Source organism: Callospermophilus lateralis, chromosome 3 (genome assembly GCF_048772815.1).
Source record: "Callospermophilus lateralis isolate mCalLat2 chromosome 3, mCalLat2.hap1, whole genome shotgun sequence".
NCBI classification, from domain to species: Eukaryota; Metazoa; Chordata; class Mammalia; order Rodentia; family Sciuridae; genus Callospermophilus; species Callospermophilus lateralis.
The window spans coordinates 108,637,700-108,652,779 of record NC_135307.1 but is presented as its reverse complement, the minus strand read 5'-3'; the positions used below and the strand labels follow the sequence as shown (position 1 = coordinate 108,652,779).

General features: G+C 48.9%; 1 protein-coding gene across 1 annotated transcript; it reads left to right on the top strand.

Annotated features, from left to right (window-relative positions):
• Positions 1-782: 782 nt before the first annotated feature.
• Positions 783-8,119, top strand: Pif1 (PIF1 5'-to-3' DNA helicase). The gene is made up of 12 exons (XM_076848625.2): positions 783-1,349; positions 2,701-2,833; positions 2,925-3,050; positions 3,171-3,324; positions 3,428-3,542; positions 3,625-3,731; positions 4,984-5,123; positions 5,426-5,532; positions 6,290-6,377; positions 6,517-6,662; positions 7,485-7,676; positions 8,060-8,119. Exons 1-12 carry the CDS (start codon positions 792-794, stop codon positions 8,117-8,119), a joined length of 1,926 nt encoding a protein of 641 aa, XP_076704740.2. The 5' UTR covers positions 783-791.
• The last annotated feature ends 6,961 nt before the right edge of the window (positions 8,120-15,080 follow it).

The window sequence follows — 15,080 nt, the reverse complement described above, 5'->3', positions numbered from 1 at the left end:
CTATCCCAAGTATTTGAAAGTTCCTAGTTTGTCAGCTTCGCCTGTCTGCCGGTTTATTGTTGAGACTCCCCGCACAAGTGAGTTCCTGCTCGACCTTTGAAATGGGAGGCAGAGAATCTGGTTCTTGTAGGGGTCCCCGTCGGGAAGGTACAGATGAGCGGGTCAGACGGAGGGAGCACGGTTTCCGGGTTTTCCGGGACCCCGGGATTTACCTGTGAATTCCTTTGCCAAATATTTTCCACCCCACCCCCACCTTGGAGGTGGGAAACTCCGGGCATTAGAATCACACTGACCGTGAGACCTACTAGTAGTGGGGTTTTATCAAAGGCAAAAAAGTTTGTCTCTCCCAGTCTGTTTTCACTTCTGTAATAGAGACCTGCCTGGCTACCCATAAACCTAACTTGGAAAACAGAAGGCGCACATTTCATGTAAGTCCCCTTCCCATCTCCACACTTGAGACTCCCTTGATTTTCCGAGAGAGGACCATGACGATTACCGTGCTGGTTCTGGGTCTCAAAGCAAAGCAGGTCTTTTTGTCCTAGCAGGACAACCGAGGTTTCTCAGTTTCTGATACTTTTGACGCTGCCCCTAGGGTATATTTCTAGAGTGGGCTTTCGATTTGCCCCAGGGACCTTTTACGGTTTCTAGTGACTTCCTTGTGTTACCAGTGAGAATGTCCATGACCCTGTGTGACAGGGTTCCGGGTTACAGACTCTATACCACCTATTATATCCTGAATCTCTGTGACCTCTATGCTCCGGTCTCTTCGCAGACTTGCAGAGGTGGTAGCAATGCTCTCGAGCACCCAGGTGGCGGCAGCGGAAGGTGACCAAGCGGACCTGCGGTGCCGTGTGGCGGTGGAGGAGCTGAGCCCAGGAGGGCAGCCACGGAAACGCCAGACCTTAAGCACCGCAGAGCTGAGTCTGGGCCGAAACGAGCGCCGTGAGTTGATGCTGCGGCTGCAGGCTCCGGGGCCAGCCGGGCAGCCGCGCTGCTTTCCCCTGCGCGCCGCGCGTCTCTTCACACGGTTCGCCGCGTCGGGGCGCAGTACGTTGAGGCTCCCAGCAGACGCCGTTCCCCGGGCGGGCGCCGTGCAGCTGCTGCTCTCCGACTGCCCCCCAGACCGCCTACGGCGTTTCTTGCGCACGCTGCGTCTGAAGCTGGCTGCGGACCCGGGTCCCGGGCCTGCCTCCGCCCGCGCGAAGCTGCTCAACCCTCGACCCCGCGACTTCGTCACCATCAGCCCAGTGCAGCCGGAGGAGCTGCGGCGTGTGGCAGCAACGCGGGTTCTAGACACCACGCTGGCCAAGCAGCCGATGGAACCTGGGACTGGAGCCAAGCCCAGCATGGTGAGATCGGGAGAATGGGCACGTCTTTGGGATTGGGTATGCTTAATCATTAGGATGGAAGAGACCAAGGAGGCCCAAGTGTGGGGGACTAGACTGTGGCGATATTCAGGGAACAGCTGTGAGCTCAGAGATGCCATAGATCATAGAGTATGACAGGGTCGTTGGACTCTTCTGTGCTTCCCATATGTAAAACCTGAACCTGAATAAGCAAGAACAGGTAATGAGAGTCCAGGCCATAATAAAAGATAAGAGAACGCCAGAAAAGGCGATTTAAGAAGGCAAAGTAGGGGGCTCACCCGTGGAGCGCTCACCTAGCATGTGCGAGGCCCTGGGTTCGATCCTCAACACCACATTAAAAAACAAATAAATAAAATAAAGGTACTGTGTCCAATACAGCTTAAAAAAAATGGAAGGCAAAGTAAATTTAAAAAGAAAATGAAGAAGGCAAAATAGATCAATGCCTATAATCCCAGCAGCTCTGAAGGCTGAAGCAGGAGGATTGTGAGTACAAAGCCAACCCCAGCAATTTAGCAAGGTCCAAAGTAACTTAGCAAGACCCTGAGTCAAAATAAAACATATTTAAAAGTGGGGGAGGGGGGCTGACAATGTGGCTCAGTGATTAAGCATCCGTGGGTTCAAATCCCTTGTACACACATACACACACAAAAAAAGGAAAATTAGGAGTATATTAATGTATTTAGGGAGAAGTGAAGCAGTCAGCAGTGTCTGGACAGTCAACATTCCCATCAGATGAGGGAAACAGGGCTGGGGATGTGGCTCAAGCGGTAGCGTGCTTGCCTGGCATGCGTGTGGCCCGGGCTCGATCCTCGGCACCACATACAAATAAAGATGTTGTGTCCGCTGAAAACTGAAAAAAAAAAAAAAAAAAAGATGAGGGAAACATGTCTGGTGGTCTGACAACCGTTTCTGGACTGGGGCAGGTTGGTTGCTGACCACAGGGTTTTGAGACTAAGCTGGCGAGAAGCTAAAGATAGAACAAGAAGAGGCCTTAGTTGGGCAGGGTTTTGCTTGGATATTTTGAGGTGAGAATTTTGAAATAGGAGGAGAAGTGAGAAGAAAAGTTGAGTGAGAGAACCAGAAAAGTGAAGGAACCCAGAGGAGGAAGCTGAGGGAGGATCCAGACCCATACACTGGGGATCTTCAGGGCATGAGGAGAGACCCAATAGTTACTGGCAAGATCTCCAGGTGAACCAGAGCTGTCCTAGGGTACCAGGGAGTGAAGCCAACCAAGGGAGAAAGCCAATAGTCTGTATTGAACACAGATCAAGAAGGGTGGTAGTAATGTCTGGGGAGGTGGGAGGAGGCTCTGAGACAGCCCTGTCTCCACCAGGAAGCCCCAAGGTGGCCTCTACCTGTGAAGAGGCTGAGCTTGCTCCCCACCAAGACACAGCTTTCTGAGGAACAGGCTGCAGTGCTGAGGGTTGTCCTAAAAGGCAAGAGCATTTTCTTCACTGGGAGCGCAGGTAGCAGGGGCAGAGTAGGGGTGGAGGGGACAGTGGTGGGGGTGGGGGTAGGATGGAAGAACAGGCAGCCCTGACTTTGCCTCCTGTCAAGGGACTGGGAAGTCATATCTGCTGAAGCGGATCCTGGGCTCACTGCCCCCCACAGGCACAGTGGCCACTGCTAGCACTGGGGTGGCAGCCTGCCACATTGGGGGCACTACCCTCCATGCTTTTGCAGGTAAGTGGGAACCCCTAGGGGTTGAGATAAAAGCAAGTCAGACCTCTGGGGTGGAGGGAAAGGAGGACAGCATTGATGGGGGCTGGGGTCTCAGTTCAGGCTGAGTAGTTGCATTCACAGGCATCGGCTCAGGCAAGGCTCCCCTGGCCCAGTGTGTGGCTCTGGCACAGCGGCCAGGCGTACGGCAGGCCTGGCTGAACTGCCAGAGGCTGATCATTGACGAGATCTCCATGGTGGAGGCAGACTTGTTTGATAAGCTGGAGGCTGTGGCCAGGTTAGTATATATGGTGAGGGTAGTAACTGAGGCCAGAATCTGGTTATTTCCCAAGTGGAACTGTCTACTTAGCCTTTTTAAAGCATTACCTGCTCCCCTCCAGAGCTGTCCGCCAACAGAACAAGCCATTTGGAGGGATCCAGCTCATTATCTGTGGGGACTTCCTGCAGCTGCCACCAGTGACCAAGGGCTCCCAACCCCCTCAGTTCTGCTTCCAGGTACCACTCACCCCCTGGCCCTGCCCCCCCCCCGTGGGGGTAGCTGTGTTCCCTGACCCACCCCCACCCTGACCCCAAACAGGCCAAGAGCTGGAAGAGGTGTGTGCCAGTGACCCTGGAGCTGACTGAAGTGTGGAGGCAGGCGGACAAGACCTTCATCTCTCTGTTGCAGGCTGTGAGGCTGGGCAGGTAGGCCCTGGCAGGTAGAGAAGGGACCATGGGGTGAGGAACCAAGCACAGTGACCCAGGGTAGGGGGAGAGATGCCTGTTCTCAGGAGTAAGTAGTCCACTAAAAGAGGAGTTTTAGACAGGACACTGGTCAACTCAGGACAGATGGCAGTCGATGACTCCAAAAACATGGTCCCTGCAAGTGGGGGACCCAGCCTCCCTTGGATTTGAATTCCTATCACCCAACACAAAGGCTGGCATAGAATAGGTATCAAGGAAGAAAAAAAGATGGACAGATAGACATGCAGGGGTTCAGAAATGTCAACATCCCCATTCCAGATGCAGAAACTGGGTCAAAGAAGTGAAGTGACTCATACAAATTTATGTCCAGTAAGTGGCTGAGCTGGGACTTGAACCCAGATCTGAGTCTTAAAACCCAAGCTCCATCTATTCTGGGACCCTGTAGGGTCAGGGTCAATTAGTAGGGAAGGAAAGGTTATGGACCTGACATCTACCTGCTGAGGTCAAAGTTAAAGTGCTGTGCCTATCTTAAGGTGGAAATGGAAAGGAGGCCAGGAAGGTGAGCAGAGCTAGACCTGGAAAGATAGGTCTGATTGGGATGGGACTCAGGTGGCGGAGAGTCTATGCCTGGGGAAACTTTTTGTAGATTTGGGAAGCAGGTAGGGAGGGAGCACAGCACACACTGACACGTGGGGAAGGCCAAGTAGCAGTGTAGGCAGAGAAGGTTCCAAGCTATTCTCACTTGGTGGCTATTGCATCTGGGCCTCCGTGTGAAAAGTGGCTTGACACGAGAGAAGATAGAAATACAGGCTAGCTATTTCATCCAAGGCAGCAGGCAAGTGGCTAGAAAATTGTACGTTGGAGGGCCATCTGATGACAGGGTAGCCAGTATTATCTACATCAGTGCCTTGTCCCAGGCCTGCAAACCTCTGGCCTATGTTCACTCCTCATTTCCAGCTTTCTCAGAAACACTTTGGGGTGGGATGTTGGTCAGCTCCTACTGGGGGAACAGACACAGAAAAGGCACTTACATGTGATCACAGCTAGCACCCCAATCCCATGCTCATTCTCCATATCTGGGGTCCAAGTCGAAAAAGGACAAACTGGCCAACCTGGGAGCCAGCATATCTGACCCTGGTACCCTTTTCCAGTCCTCAGACCTGACCTGTAGCCTGCTGCTCGGGCCATACTGCCCATGTTCCCCACCTCCTCTGGTGTAAGTGAGCTCTGCCTAATAGCCCAGCCCCCACAGGTGCTCTGATGAGGTGACCCGCCAGCTCAGGGCCACAGCTGCCCACAAGGTAGGGCGAGACGGAATTGTGGCCACAAGGCTCTGCACCCACCAGGATGACGTGGCCCTCACCAATGAGAAACGGCTGCAGGAGCTGCCAGGTAATTAGAGATCCAGGACTAGGTAAGACCAGCTGGGAGGGGTCATCAGGCAGGTGTGGCCCCCAGGCAGCCTGGGCTTTTAGGGTCATTTGGATATCCAGGGTCTCAACAACCTCTGTGACCATAAAGACCCTTACATTTGCAGATGTAACTGTGATCTTAAGAGGTTGGGCAAACTGATTCCAAAGCACCCACTAGGTCTGAGTGGCCTATCTCCCATACCATGGTCTAATATGTGGTTTTAGAAGCTGAGCCACTAGTCAATGATTCATAATCCTGTTTTTCCATCTCTCTTTTTCCAGGTGAGGTACATAGCTTTGAGGCTATGGATAGCAACCCTGAGTTAGCCAGGACCCTGGATGCCCAGTGTCCTGTTGGTCGGCTCCTTCAGCTAAAGCTGGGGGCCCAGGTAAGTAGGAAACTAGGTCTAGACCCTGGCAATCTGGACTGTCTTGTATGAGCCTCCCTAATCCCTCTGCCCAGGCCATTCTGTAGCCAGTGCACCAGCTGTGACCTCACAAAAACCTCCATCTGGTTTCCACCTACCTTTTTACCTTCAGTTTTCCACCGCCCTCCTTTTCTTACTCCTGGAGGTCCTCCAAGCAATGTCACTTTGGGCAAGTCCGTTCCCTTTGCTGAAGCTCAGTTGCCTTGTTTCTAAAATGGGGGTTGAAACACCTCCCTCCTGGCTGTCTTTAGTCATGTACCTTTTAGATGGCTGAGTCCTCATCCCTCCCATAACAGTGGGGTGAGCAGAATGGGAGACTTTCCTCTGGGCCCAGAGGGTACCCACAGGGAAAACAAAGGCACAGTGTGGCTGAGACCAGGGTGGCAGGACCCAAGGGCCATCCCTCAAGATTTGTGGCCCCATAAGAGATCTGATCATTTCTGTAGCCCAGTGATATAGGTGACCTTACAGGCTTTACCTCTTCCTCCTGAGGCAAACTGAGCAAATGTATTCCCCTTTGACACAGGGGAAACTGAGATCCTGGGAATTAAGGCTGACTGCCCCAGGGGTCAGAATTAGCTGGTGGCAGAGCTGAGGATTGGGACTGGGTACCCCTTGATGATAACCCCCTGCCCTTGGCCTCTGATAGTGACTGCTAGAGTTGATCCAGGTGTAAGGATGGGCCCTTTGCCACTTCTCTAGTCCTCCTCCCCCTCAGGTGATGCTGGTGAAGAATTTAGCTGTGTCCAGGGGCCTGGTGAACGGTGCCCGAGGTGTAGTAGTCGGGTTCGAGACTGAAGGGAGAGGTAAGTGATAGGGAAGGTCAGTTGTGCTGTGTGGGTTTGCAGTAGGGCCTGGGGAAAGTGTGGGAGGAAAAGGCCAGAGACCTCTCCTCTCAGCCATGAAGCAGGACTAAAAGGTGGGACTTCTCTGTGCCTTCCTCAGGGCTGCCCCGAGTGCGCTTCCTGTGTGGAGTCACTGAGGTCATCCATGCTGACCGTTGGACAGTTCAGGCCACTGGGGGCCAACTCCTCAGTCGCCAGCAGCTGCCCCTCCAGCTGGCCTGGGCAATATCCATCCACAAGAGCCAGGTGACCACTCAGCGAGGGAGTGGGGACAGAGCAGGGCAGAGAGTAGACAGCATATACCTGGGACATGTTAGGTTGTGTGCCTTGAAGGCCTTATAGCCTATGACCTAAATGGAAAGTTCCAGATCAAGAGTAAAATAAACCTTCTTCCTCGCTGTCCTCAGAATAGACCTTTCTTTAGTAGATTTCGCAGCCCTTCTCCAGGGAAGGATATAAGTCACTTCCTCTTTGCGTTTTCCATTTGCTGAGCCACTACCAGATACATTAATCCCTACAAAAACAGTAAGAAGCTGGGTGCTGTGGCTCATGCCTATAATCTCAGTGACTTGGGAGGCAGGAGGATCCCAGGTTCAAGGGCAGCCTCAGCAATTTAGCAAGGACCTAAGCAATTTAGCAAGACCCTATCTCAAAAAATAAAAAGGGCTGGGGATGGGACTCAGTGGTAAAGCACCCCTGGGTTAAAACCCTAGTACAAAAAAAAAAAAAAACTATATAAAGTACATGTAATTAATAATCATTCCCCTTTCTCAGAGAAGAACACTAAGGGACTAAGGAACTTGTCCAAGGTCACACAGCTAGGATTCAGTTTCACACCTGGGTGACCTAGAGCCTGAGCTCTTTCCTTTCACCGCCCCACTTCTTACCCTGAATCCATGCATGTCCCCCTGTATTCAGACCCCGTCTTCAGTTAGGCTTTCCCTCTGCTGGAGCCTCTCTGGACTGAGTGAGGAGATCTGGGGGCAGTCACTGGGCTGGTGAAGGATCAGCTCTTGGGTGCAGGGGACTCCAGACTAAACTGTCTCTCTCTGTCTCTCCATCCCCCAGGGCATGTCTCTAGATTGTGTGGAGATCTCTCTGGGACGCGTGTTTGCCAGCGGTCAAGCCTATGTGGCCCTTTCCCGGGCCCGCAGCCTACAGGGCCTGCGTGTACTAGACTTTGACCCCATGGTGGTTCACTGTGACCCCCGTGTGCTGCACTACTATGCCACCCTGCGGCAGGGCAGAGACCTCCATCTGGTAAGAGGGAATCAACCACAGGAGGCTGAGGCAGGAGAATGGCAAGTTTGAGGCCAGCCTGGACAACTTAGCCAGACCCTGTCTCAAATCTTTTTAAAAAGGGCTAGGGGTATATCTCAGGAGTGGAGCACTTGCCTAGCATGCCCTGGACCCTGGGTTCAATCCCCTACACTATTGGAAAAAAAAAAAAAAGAGTCACCTAGTGGTGGGCCTGTGACTTTGGCAGGCTGGGACAGAGGGAAGGCCCAATAGAACCCTGGGATGGCAGAGCCCTCTACTGGCTCTTTTGGGGATGGAGGTAGGAGGAAATAAATGCTGGCCCCCCAGGCTATGGCCTAGAGAACAGGAAAAGCTTGTGACTGGGCTTTTTGGCTCTGATTCAGGAATCTCCAAATGATGAAGATGCAGCCTTGGACCAGGAGAACATGGACCCAAACCTCTGAGCCTCTGCTGTAAAAAGAAGGCAAAGAATGATCTCCACAACTTGCAGCTCCCTAGTGGACCAAGGCCCCAAGGAATAACTGGTGGAAGAGACCAGTGTTCCTCTGTCCCTTCTTGGGGGTTCTCAGCCTCCTTGCAGGACTAAAGGAAGAGTCCTCCCACTCACTTACCAGCTGTGCCACAATTTCTCCTGTTTGTCCTGGGTAAGCTCCTTCCATGATCAGAAATAACCTTTTATGTGCCAGTTGGGAATGGGTCCAATGGTGTCAGAGGTCAAAGCTCTCAGCAAGGGATGGACATAGAGCCAAAGAGTCCTGAATGCTTCTCCCTCTAGGTAGCAGAAGAGAGAGGCAGGAAAGACAGAGGCTTAAGGGAGCAACATCAGGCCTCTCCAGCTGGGACTGCCTTAGTCCATTTTGTATTGTTATAACAAAATACCTAAGGGTGAGATACTTCATAAAGAAAAGAGGTTTGTTGGTGGACATGATAGTGCACACCTATAATCCCAGTGACTCTGGAAGCTGAAGTAAGAAGATTGCAAGTTCAAGGCCAGCCTCAGCAACTAAGCAAGACCCTAAGCAATTTAGCAAAACCCTGTCTCAAAATAAGAAAAATTTTAAAAGAGGGTAGGGATGTGGCTCAGTGGTTAAGCACCCCGGGTTCAATCTCTAGTAACAAAAAAAAAAAAAAAAAAAATGAAAGAAAGAAAGAAAGAAAGGAAGGAAGAAAAAGAGAGAGGGAGGTTTGTTTAACCCACAGTTCTGGGGGTTTAAGAGCATGTAGCCAGCATCCACTCAGCTCTGGTGTGTCCTCATGACAGATGGTATCAAATGGCAGAAGCACACATGATCATATGGCATGGGAAACAAGAAGCAAGAGATGGGCCAGGTGAGGTGGGCACCTATAATCTCAGCGACTCAGGAGGCTGACCTAGCACCCAGATTGTGTGGAGATCTCTCTGGGCCGTGTGTTTGCTAGTAGTCAAGCCTGTGTCACGTTTCCCAGGCCTACAGGATGATCGAAAATTCGAGGCCAGCTTCAGCAACTTAGCAACACCCTGTCTCAAAAGATTAAAAAAAAAAAGGACTGAAGGTATGGCTCAATGGTAAAGCACTCCTGGGTTCAACCCCAGTACCAAAAAATTAAAAAATGAAAAAAGAAGATGAAGCCAGAAATGGGGAAGGGTCTGGCTTGCTCTTTTCATAACAACTGCTCTGGACAGAACTAATCCCCTCCTTCCACACCTGATACTCCTGTAGGACAGTATTAATCTACTGTGTGAGGACAGCGCCCCCATGACTTAATTATCTTCTGTTGGACCTCACAACTTAAAGATTTAAAGGTTACATCACCTCAGTACCACCACACTGGAGACCAAACTTCCAGTATATAAATCTGGAGAGGACCTGGAGGAGACTCACACCAGGTCCAAGACCAAGAGAGAGAACAAACCTGAGTTATCCCACAGCTGGGGTCAGCCTAGCACAACCCAGAGCAAACAACCTTCTGAGCCTAACCTGAGAACATATGCTGCAAACGTGTACCCATGTTTTATATATTATATACATGGGCACACATGTTTATATGTATATATATGTGTATATACATATATTAATTTTAGTTATAGATGGATATTGTAGTTACAATTTTATTTATTTTTATTTTTATGTGGTGCTGAAAATTGAACCCAGTACCTCATGTGGTGAGCAAGCACTCTACCACTGAGCCACAACCCCAGCCTCCTGTGTGCCCATGTCTTAAGCTGCTTTTTTTTTGCAGGGGGGAAATAGTGTTCTGGGGCACTGAAATGATTGTTCCCAGGTTGTATTTATTTAGGACAAATAAACCTGTGATTGTGTAAGCTCTGCACCTCCTGTCTCATTTCCCACCACTGTGAACATGCACACAGAGGTGTTTGCTCACGTCACAAGGGCCATGATCACAGTATTTGTATGTGAGGTTTTGTTAATATCATTGGTCATTTTTTTTTTTAATTTTTTTTAATATTTATTTTTTAGTTATCGGCGGATACAACATCTTTGTTTTTGTATGTGGTGCTGAGGCTCGAACCCGGGCCGCATGCATGTCAAGCGAGCGCGCTACCACTTGAGCCACATCCTCAGCCCTCATTGGTCATTTTGGGAAGCTGAGTTATTTGAGGCTGGTGACTAACAATAAAATGACAAAATAAATCACCATCACCCAGTAGTCAGACAGGAACACACTACAGCATATCTGTTTGGGCCCTGCTAGAACTCTGGATTTATATCCTGATGGGGAAAAAGTCATCAGTGAACTCCTGCAGTTCATGAAGAAGCATGATGGAAGCTGCTCAGGGGTCCTCACAGGCTAGCTAGAACTGGTGCGGTTCTCTGCTTATGAAAGAAAAGTATCAATTCTGGGTGGAAAATATGGGCTATAATAGAAGCATGCATCAGCCACTAGAGGTGTCTTTCACTAATAAAAGAGAGAAATAGCTACTTAAATGTAAAATCATCACTAGGCATGGTGGTGCACACCTATAATCCCAGTGGCTCAGGAGGCTGAGGCAGATGGATCCAAGTTTAAAGCCAGCCTTAGCAACTTAGTGAGGTCCTATCTCTAAATAAAATATATAAAAGGGCTGGGAATGTGGCTCAGTGGTTAAGCGCCCCTGGGTTCAATCTCTGATACCAAAAAAAAGTAAATTTACCAATGATGGGAGAAGTAGAGAATAATAAAATCATGTTGGTTGCTGGAAGCCACAAAATCTAGGTGCTCAGAGGCTCTTATTGCTGTCTCCCAAAAGCCGGCAGGGGCCAGGTACAGTGGCACAACGCCTGTAATCCCAGCAGCTTCAGAGGCTAAGGCAGGAGGATAGAGAGTTCAAAGCCAGCCTCAGCAACTTAATGAGGCCCTAAGCAACTCAGTGAGACCCTGTCTCTAAATAAAATACAAAATGTGGCTGGGAATGTGGCTCAGTGATTAGATGCCCCTGAGTTTAATCCCTGGTACCAGCCCCCCACACACACACACAAAAGAGCCAGCAGAGGTCCTAGTACACAGAGGGTAGGTGCTGAGGAAGTGACTGGCTAAATGGTGGAGGCTACTGACATGGGGGCTCAGTGCTGTGGTGGTTCAGAGAGGTTATAGGGCTCCTACCTTACTGGAAGTTCTGTGGAAGGAGTAGGGCAAAGCCCATGGGAATGACCGATGGTTTTAGCTCAGGAGACAGACCTGGCTTTCCTTCCTGATTTTGCCAGTCACCAGCTACGTGAGTTTAGCTGCCTTTTTTTTTTTTTTTTTTTTGTACCAGGGATTGAATACAAAGTCATTATTAAACAATAAGCCACATCCCCAGCCCCTTTTTTATGTTTTATTTTGAGATAGGGTCTCACTAAATTCTGAATCTTCCCTAAATTGCTAAGGTTGGTCTCAAACTTGTAATCCTCCTGCCTCAGCCTCCCAAGTCCCTGGGATTACAGGCATGTACCACTACATCTGGCCCCAGGGGCACTTTATCATGGAGTTATGTCCCCAGTCCTTAATTATTAGTTTTTTTGCTACTGGGGATTGAACCTGGGAAAACTTCATCAATGAACTACATCTTCAGTCCTTTTCATTTATTTTGAGCCAGGGTCTCACTAAATTGCCAAGATTGGTCTCAAACTTTCAATCCTCCTGCCTCAGCCTTCCAAGTCCCTGGGATTACAGGCCTGCACCACCACATCTGGCTACATAGCCCCATTGGCAGAAAAGATATAGCACTCAGAAGAGTGCCAACCTGGCCATGGGAACCCATGGCCGTCTGGCTCTTGTCTCCAACCTTGAAGAGTTGAATGTTTTTCTGTGGCACGATCCCTTTTCTCTGCCCTGAGTGGAAGACACTGAAGAAATAGAAGCTACTGGGAACGGATGGTACACACCTGTAATCCTAGCCACCCAGGAGGCTGAGGCAGAAGGATTGAAAAATTGAGGACAGCCTCAGCAAATTAGTGAGGCTCTAAGCAACTTAGCAAGACCCTATCTCAGAATAAGAAATAAAAAGGGCTGGGGCTGGGACTGGGATTGTGGCTCAGTGGTAGAGTGCTCGCCTACCATGGGTGGGACCCGGGTTCAATCCTCAGCACCCCATAAAAAATTTTTAAAAAATGCATTGTGTTGTGTCCATCTACACCTAAATATTAAAAAAAAAAAAAAAAAAAAAGGCTGGGGATGTAGCTCATGGTTAAGCGCTCCTGAGTTCAATCCCCAGTACCTAAACAAATAAGTAAAAATAAAAGCTGGGTGTGGTGGCACACAATTGAAATCCCAGAAGCTAAGGAGGCTGAGGCAAGAGGATCACAAGTTCAAAGCCAGCAACTTAGTGAGGCCCTAAGAAACTTAGTGAGACCTGTCTCAAAAAATTTTTTTAAAAAGTTAGGGATGTGGCTTAGTAATTAATCACCCCTTGGTTCAATCCCTGGTACCAACAAATAAATAAATAAAGGCTGGCTGCTGGGGATGTAGCTCAGTGGTAAAGCATTCCTGAGTTCAATCCCCCATACCAAAAAAAAAAAAAAAAAAAAAAAGGAGCAGAAAAGCCAAGCTCATTAGGATGACCCCACCAACCACTGGGCAACCATAAGGGTAGATATTTATTTATTTGTTTATTTATTTATCTTTGCAGTTCTGGGGACTAAACCCATGGATGTTCTGCCACTGAGCTACATTACCAGCCCTTTTTACTTTTTATTTTGACAGGAGGCCTCCTAAATTGCTCAGACTGGCCTTGAACTTGTGATCCTCCTACCTGAACCTCCAGAGTAGCTGGAATTATAGGCATGTGCCATTTATGTGTCAGGATGTTCCTAATCTGCCCAAACAACATGGTGTTCCTTCTAGCTTGCTTTCTTCCTTTCTTTCTTTTCTTTAGAACTGGAGATTGACTCCAGGGGCACTTTGCCTCTGAACTACATCCCCAGTCCCTTTTATTCTTTGACATGGGATCTCACAAAGTTGCTGAGGGTGGCCTTGAACTTGTGATCCTCCTGCCTCCTTAGTTGCTGGGATTACAGGTGTGTTCCACCATGCCCAGCTCTGTCTCTTGTTTTTTTATCAGTTCTGTACCCGCTGGGGGTCATTGGATGGAAACAGGAGAAATTGACTCAAGATAACTGAAAGTAGAAAAGGAAGATAATAGAAGACTAGCTCACAGAACTGATAGGAAGCCCAGAAAATGAGGCTTGGAAACACACTGGAACCAGAAAGGCTAGAACCACTAGCAGGAATACAGCTGGGAGCACTCATGCCAGGAGGACCTCTGTGGCTGCCACTGGACACTAAGCACAGTCCAGGAAGGGAGTTCTGCATTCTGCCACCTCTTCCCCTCACTCAGTCCAGTGATAAGACTCCTAAGGGTCCTAACCTGGCATGTGGCTGGTTGACCTTGGTCCCCTGCACAAGTCCTACAGCTGCTAATAAGAGGCAGAATGTGCCATTGAGGTACAAGAGGGACCAGTGCTTCTGTTGCAGATGAATCTCCCATCATCTCCCAGAGCCAGGCTGTCCAAGGGACCTGGGAATGCAGTTATTTTTTTCAGCATGCTATCTGGGATTCCCCATTCTCAGACCCCACCCTCAACACAACCTGCTGAGGCAGCTCCACCCACTCAATCCTTTCCCCTTCCCTTGACTGAATTCAGCTTTCTCTGGTATCCTATGCACCTACCTGGCTCAAAGATGTCCTCCATTGGGTACTAAAAGGCCCTCTCTTAACAATTCCTTCTCTTTCCCCTCAGCATCATCCCTGAAGGAATTGGACACAGGAAGCCAATTTAGGAACAACTGTGTCCTCAGGAATCTCCTGGGTTTCAGGCAAAGAAATGCAAAGTCCTGATGACCCACTCAGAATAGGGGGGCAGAGGGGAGGGGTAAGTACTGATAGAACAAAGGCGAACATATCCCCAGTAATCTTAACACAAGGCAATAAAAAAGACTACCATGGGCTGGGGATATAGCTCAGTTGGTAGAGAGCTTGCAGCACACATGCACAAGTCCCTGGGTTCGATCCCTAGTACAAAAAAAAAAAAAAAAGATTACCAGTGGGCTGGGGGCTGGGGTTGTAGCTCAGTGGAAGAGTGCTTGCCTAACATGGGCAAAACTGCTTCAATCCCTAGCACCATGAAAAAAAGAAAGATAATCAGATCAACAGGCCTAAGAGATACTTCCAGTGAGCTGGGTATAATAAGTGAGCAAATAAAAAGATAATATCACTGGGCTGGGGATGTGGCTCAAGCAGTAGTGTGCTCGCCTGGCATGCATGCGGCCCGGGTTTGATCCTCAGCACCACATACAAACAAAGATGTTGTGTCCGCTGAAAACTAAAAAAAAATAAATAAATATTTTTTAAAAATTCTCTCTCTCTCTCTCTCTCTTTAAAAAAAAAAAAAAAAAGATAATATCACACTATGATGAAGACTATGTAATTAGAAGAAATGATAATAGAGCTTTTATTTTTTTATTAGTACTTTATGTTTATATATAGTAGTTGGGCTCATCCTGATAAACTCATATGTGCATGAAAATTAATTTCAGTTTAGGATTTCACTCTTTTCCCTCTCATCTTTCCCCATCTTTTTCTTTCTTTTTTTTTAAAAATTTTTTTAGTTGTTGATGGACCTTTATTCAATTAATTTATTTATATGTGGTACTGAGAATCAACCTGAGTGCCTCACACATGCTAGGCAAGTGCTCTTCCACTGAGCCACAACCCCAGCCCCTCCTTTTTCTTTCTTTTGTTGCTTTTTTTTTGGGGGGGGGGGTATCAGGGATTGAACCCAGGGGCGCTGAGCCACTGAGCCAGTCCCTAGCTCTTTTTCTTTCTTTCTTTCTTTAATTTTGAGACAGAGTCTTGCTGAGTTGCTGAGGCTGACTTGCACCTGCAATCCTCCTGCCTCAGCCTCCTAGCCACTGGGATCACAGGCATGTGCTCCCATGCTCATC

Excerpts from the sequence above, each read along its gene's own strand:
- Pif1 (XM_076848625.2), top strand. The coding sequence starts at position 792 with ATGCTCTCGAGCACCCAGGTGGCGGCAGCGGAAGGTGACCAAGCGGAC. Across the intron at positions 1,350-2,700 it reads CTGGAGCCAAGCCCAGCATG|GAAGCCCCAAGGTGGCCTCT; the intron begins GTGAGATCGGGA and ends TGTCTCCACCAG. Across the intron at positions 2,834-2,924 it reads TTTCTTCACTGGGAGCGCAG|GGACTGGGAAGTCATATCTG; the intron begins GTAGCAGGGGCA and ends CCTCCTGTCAAG.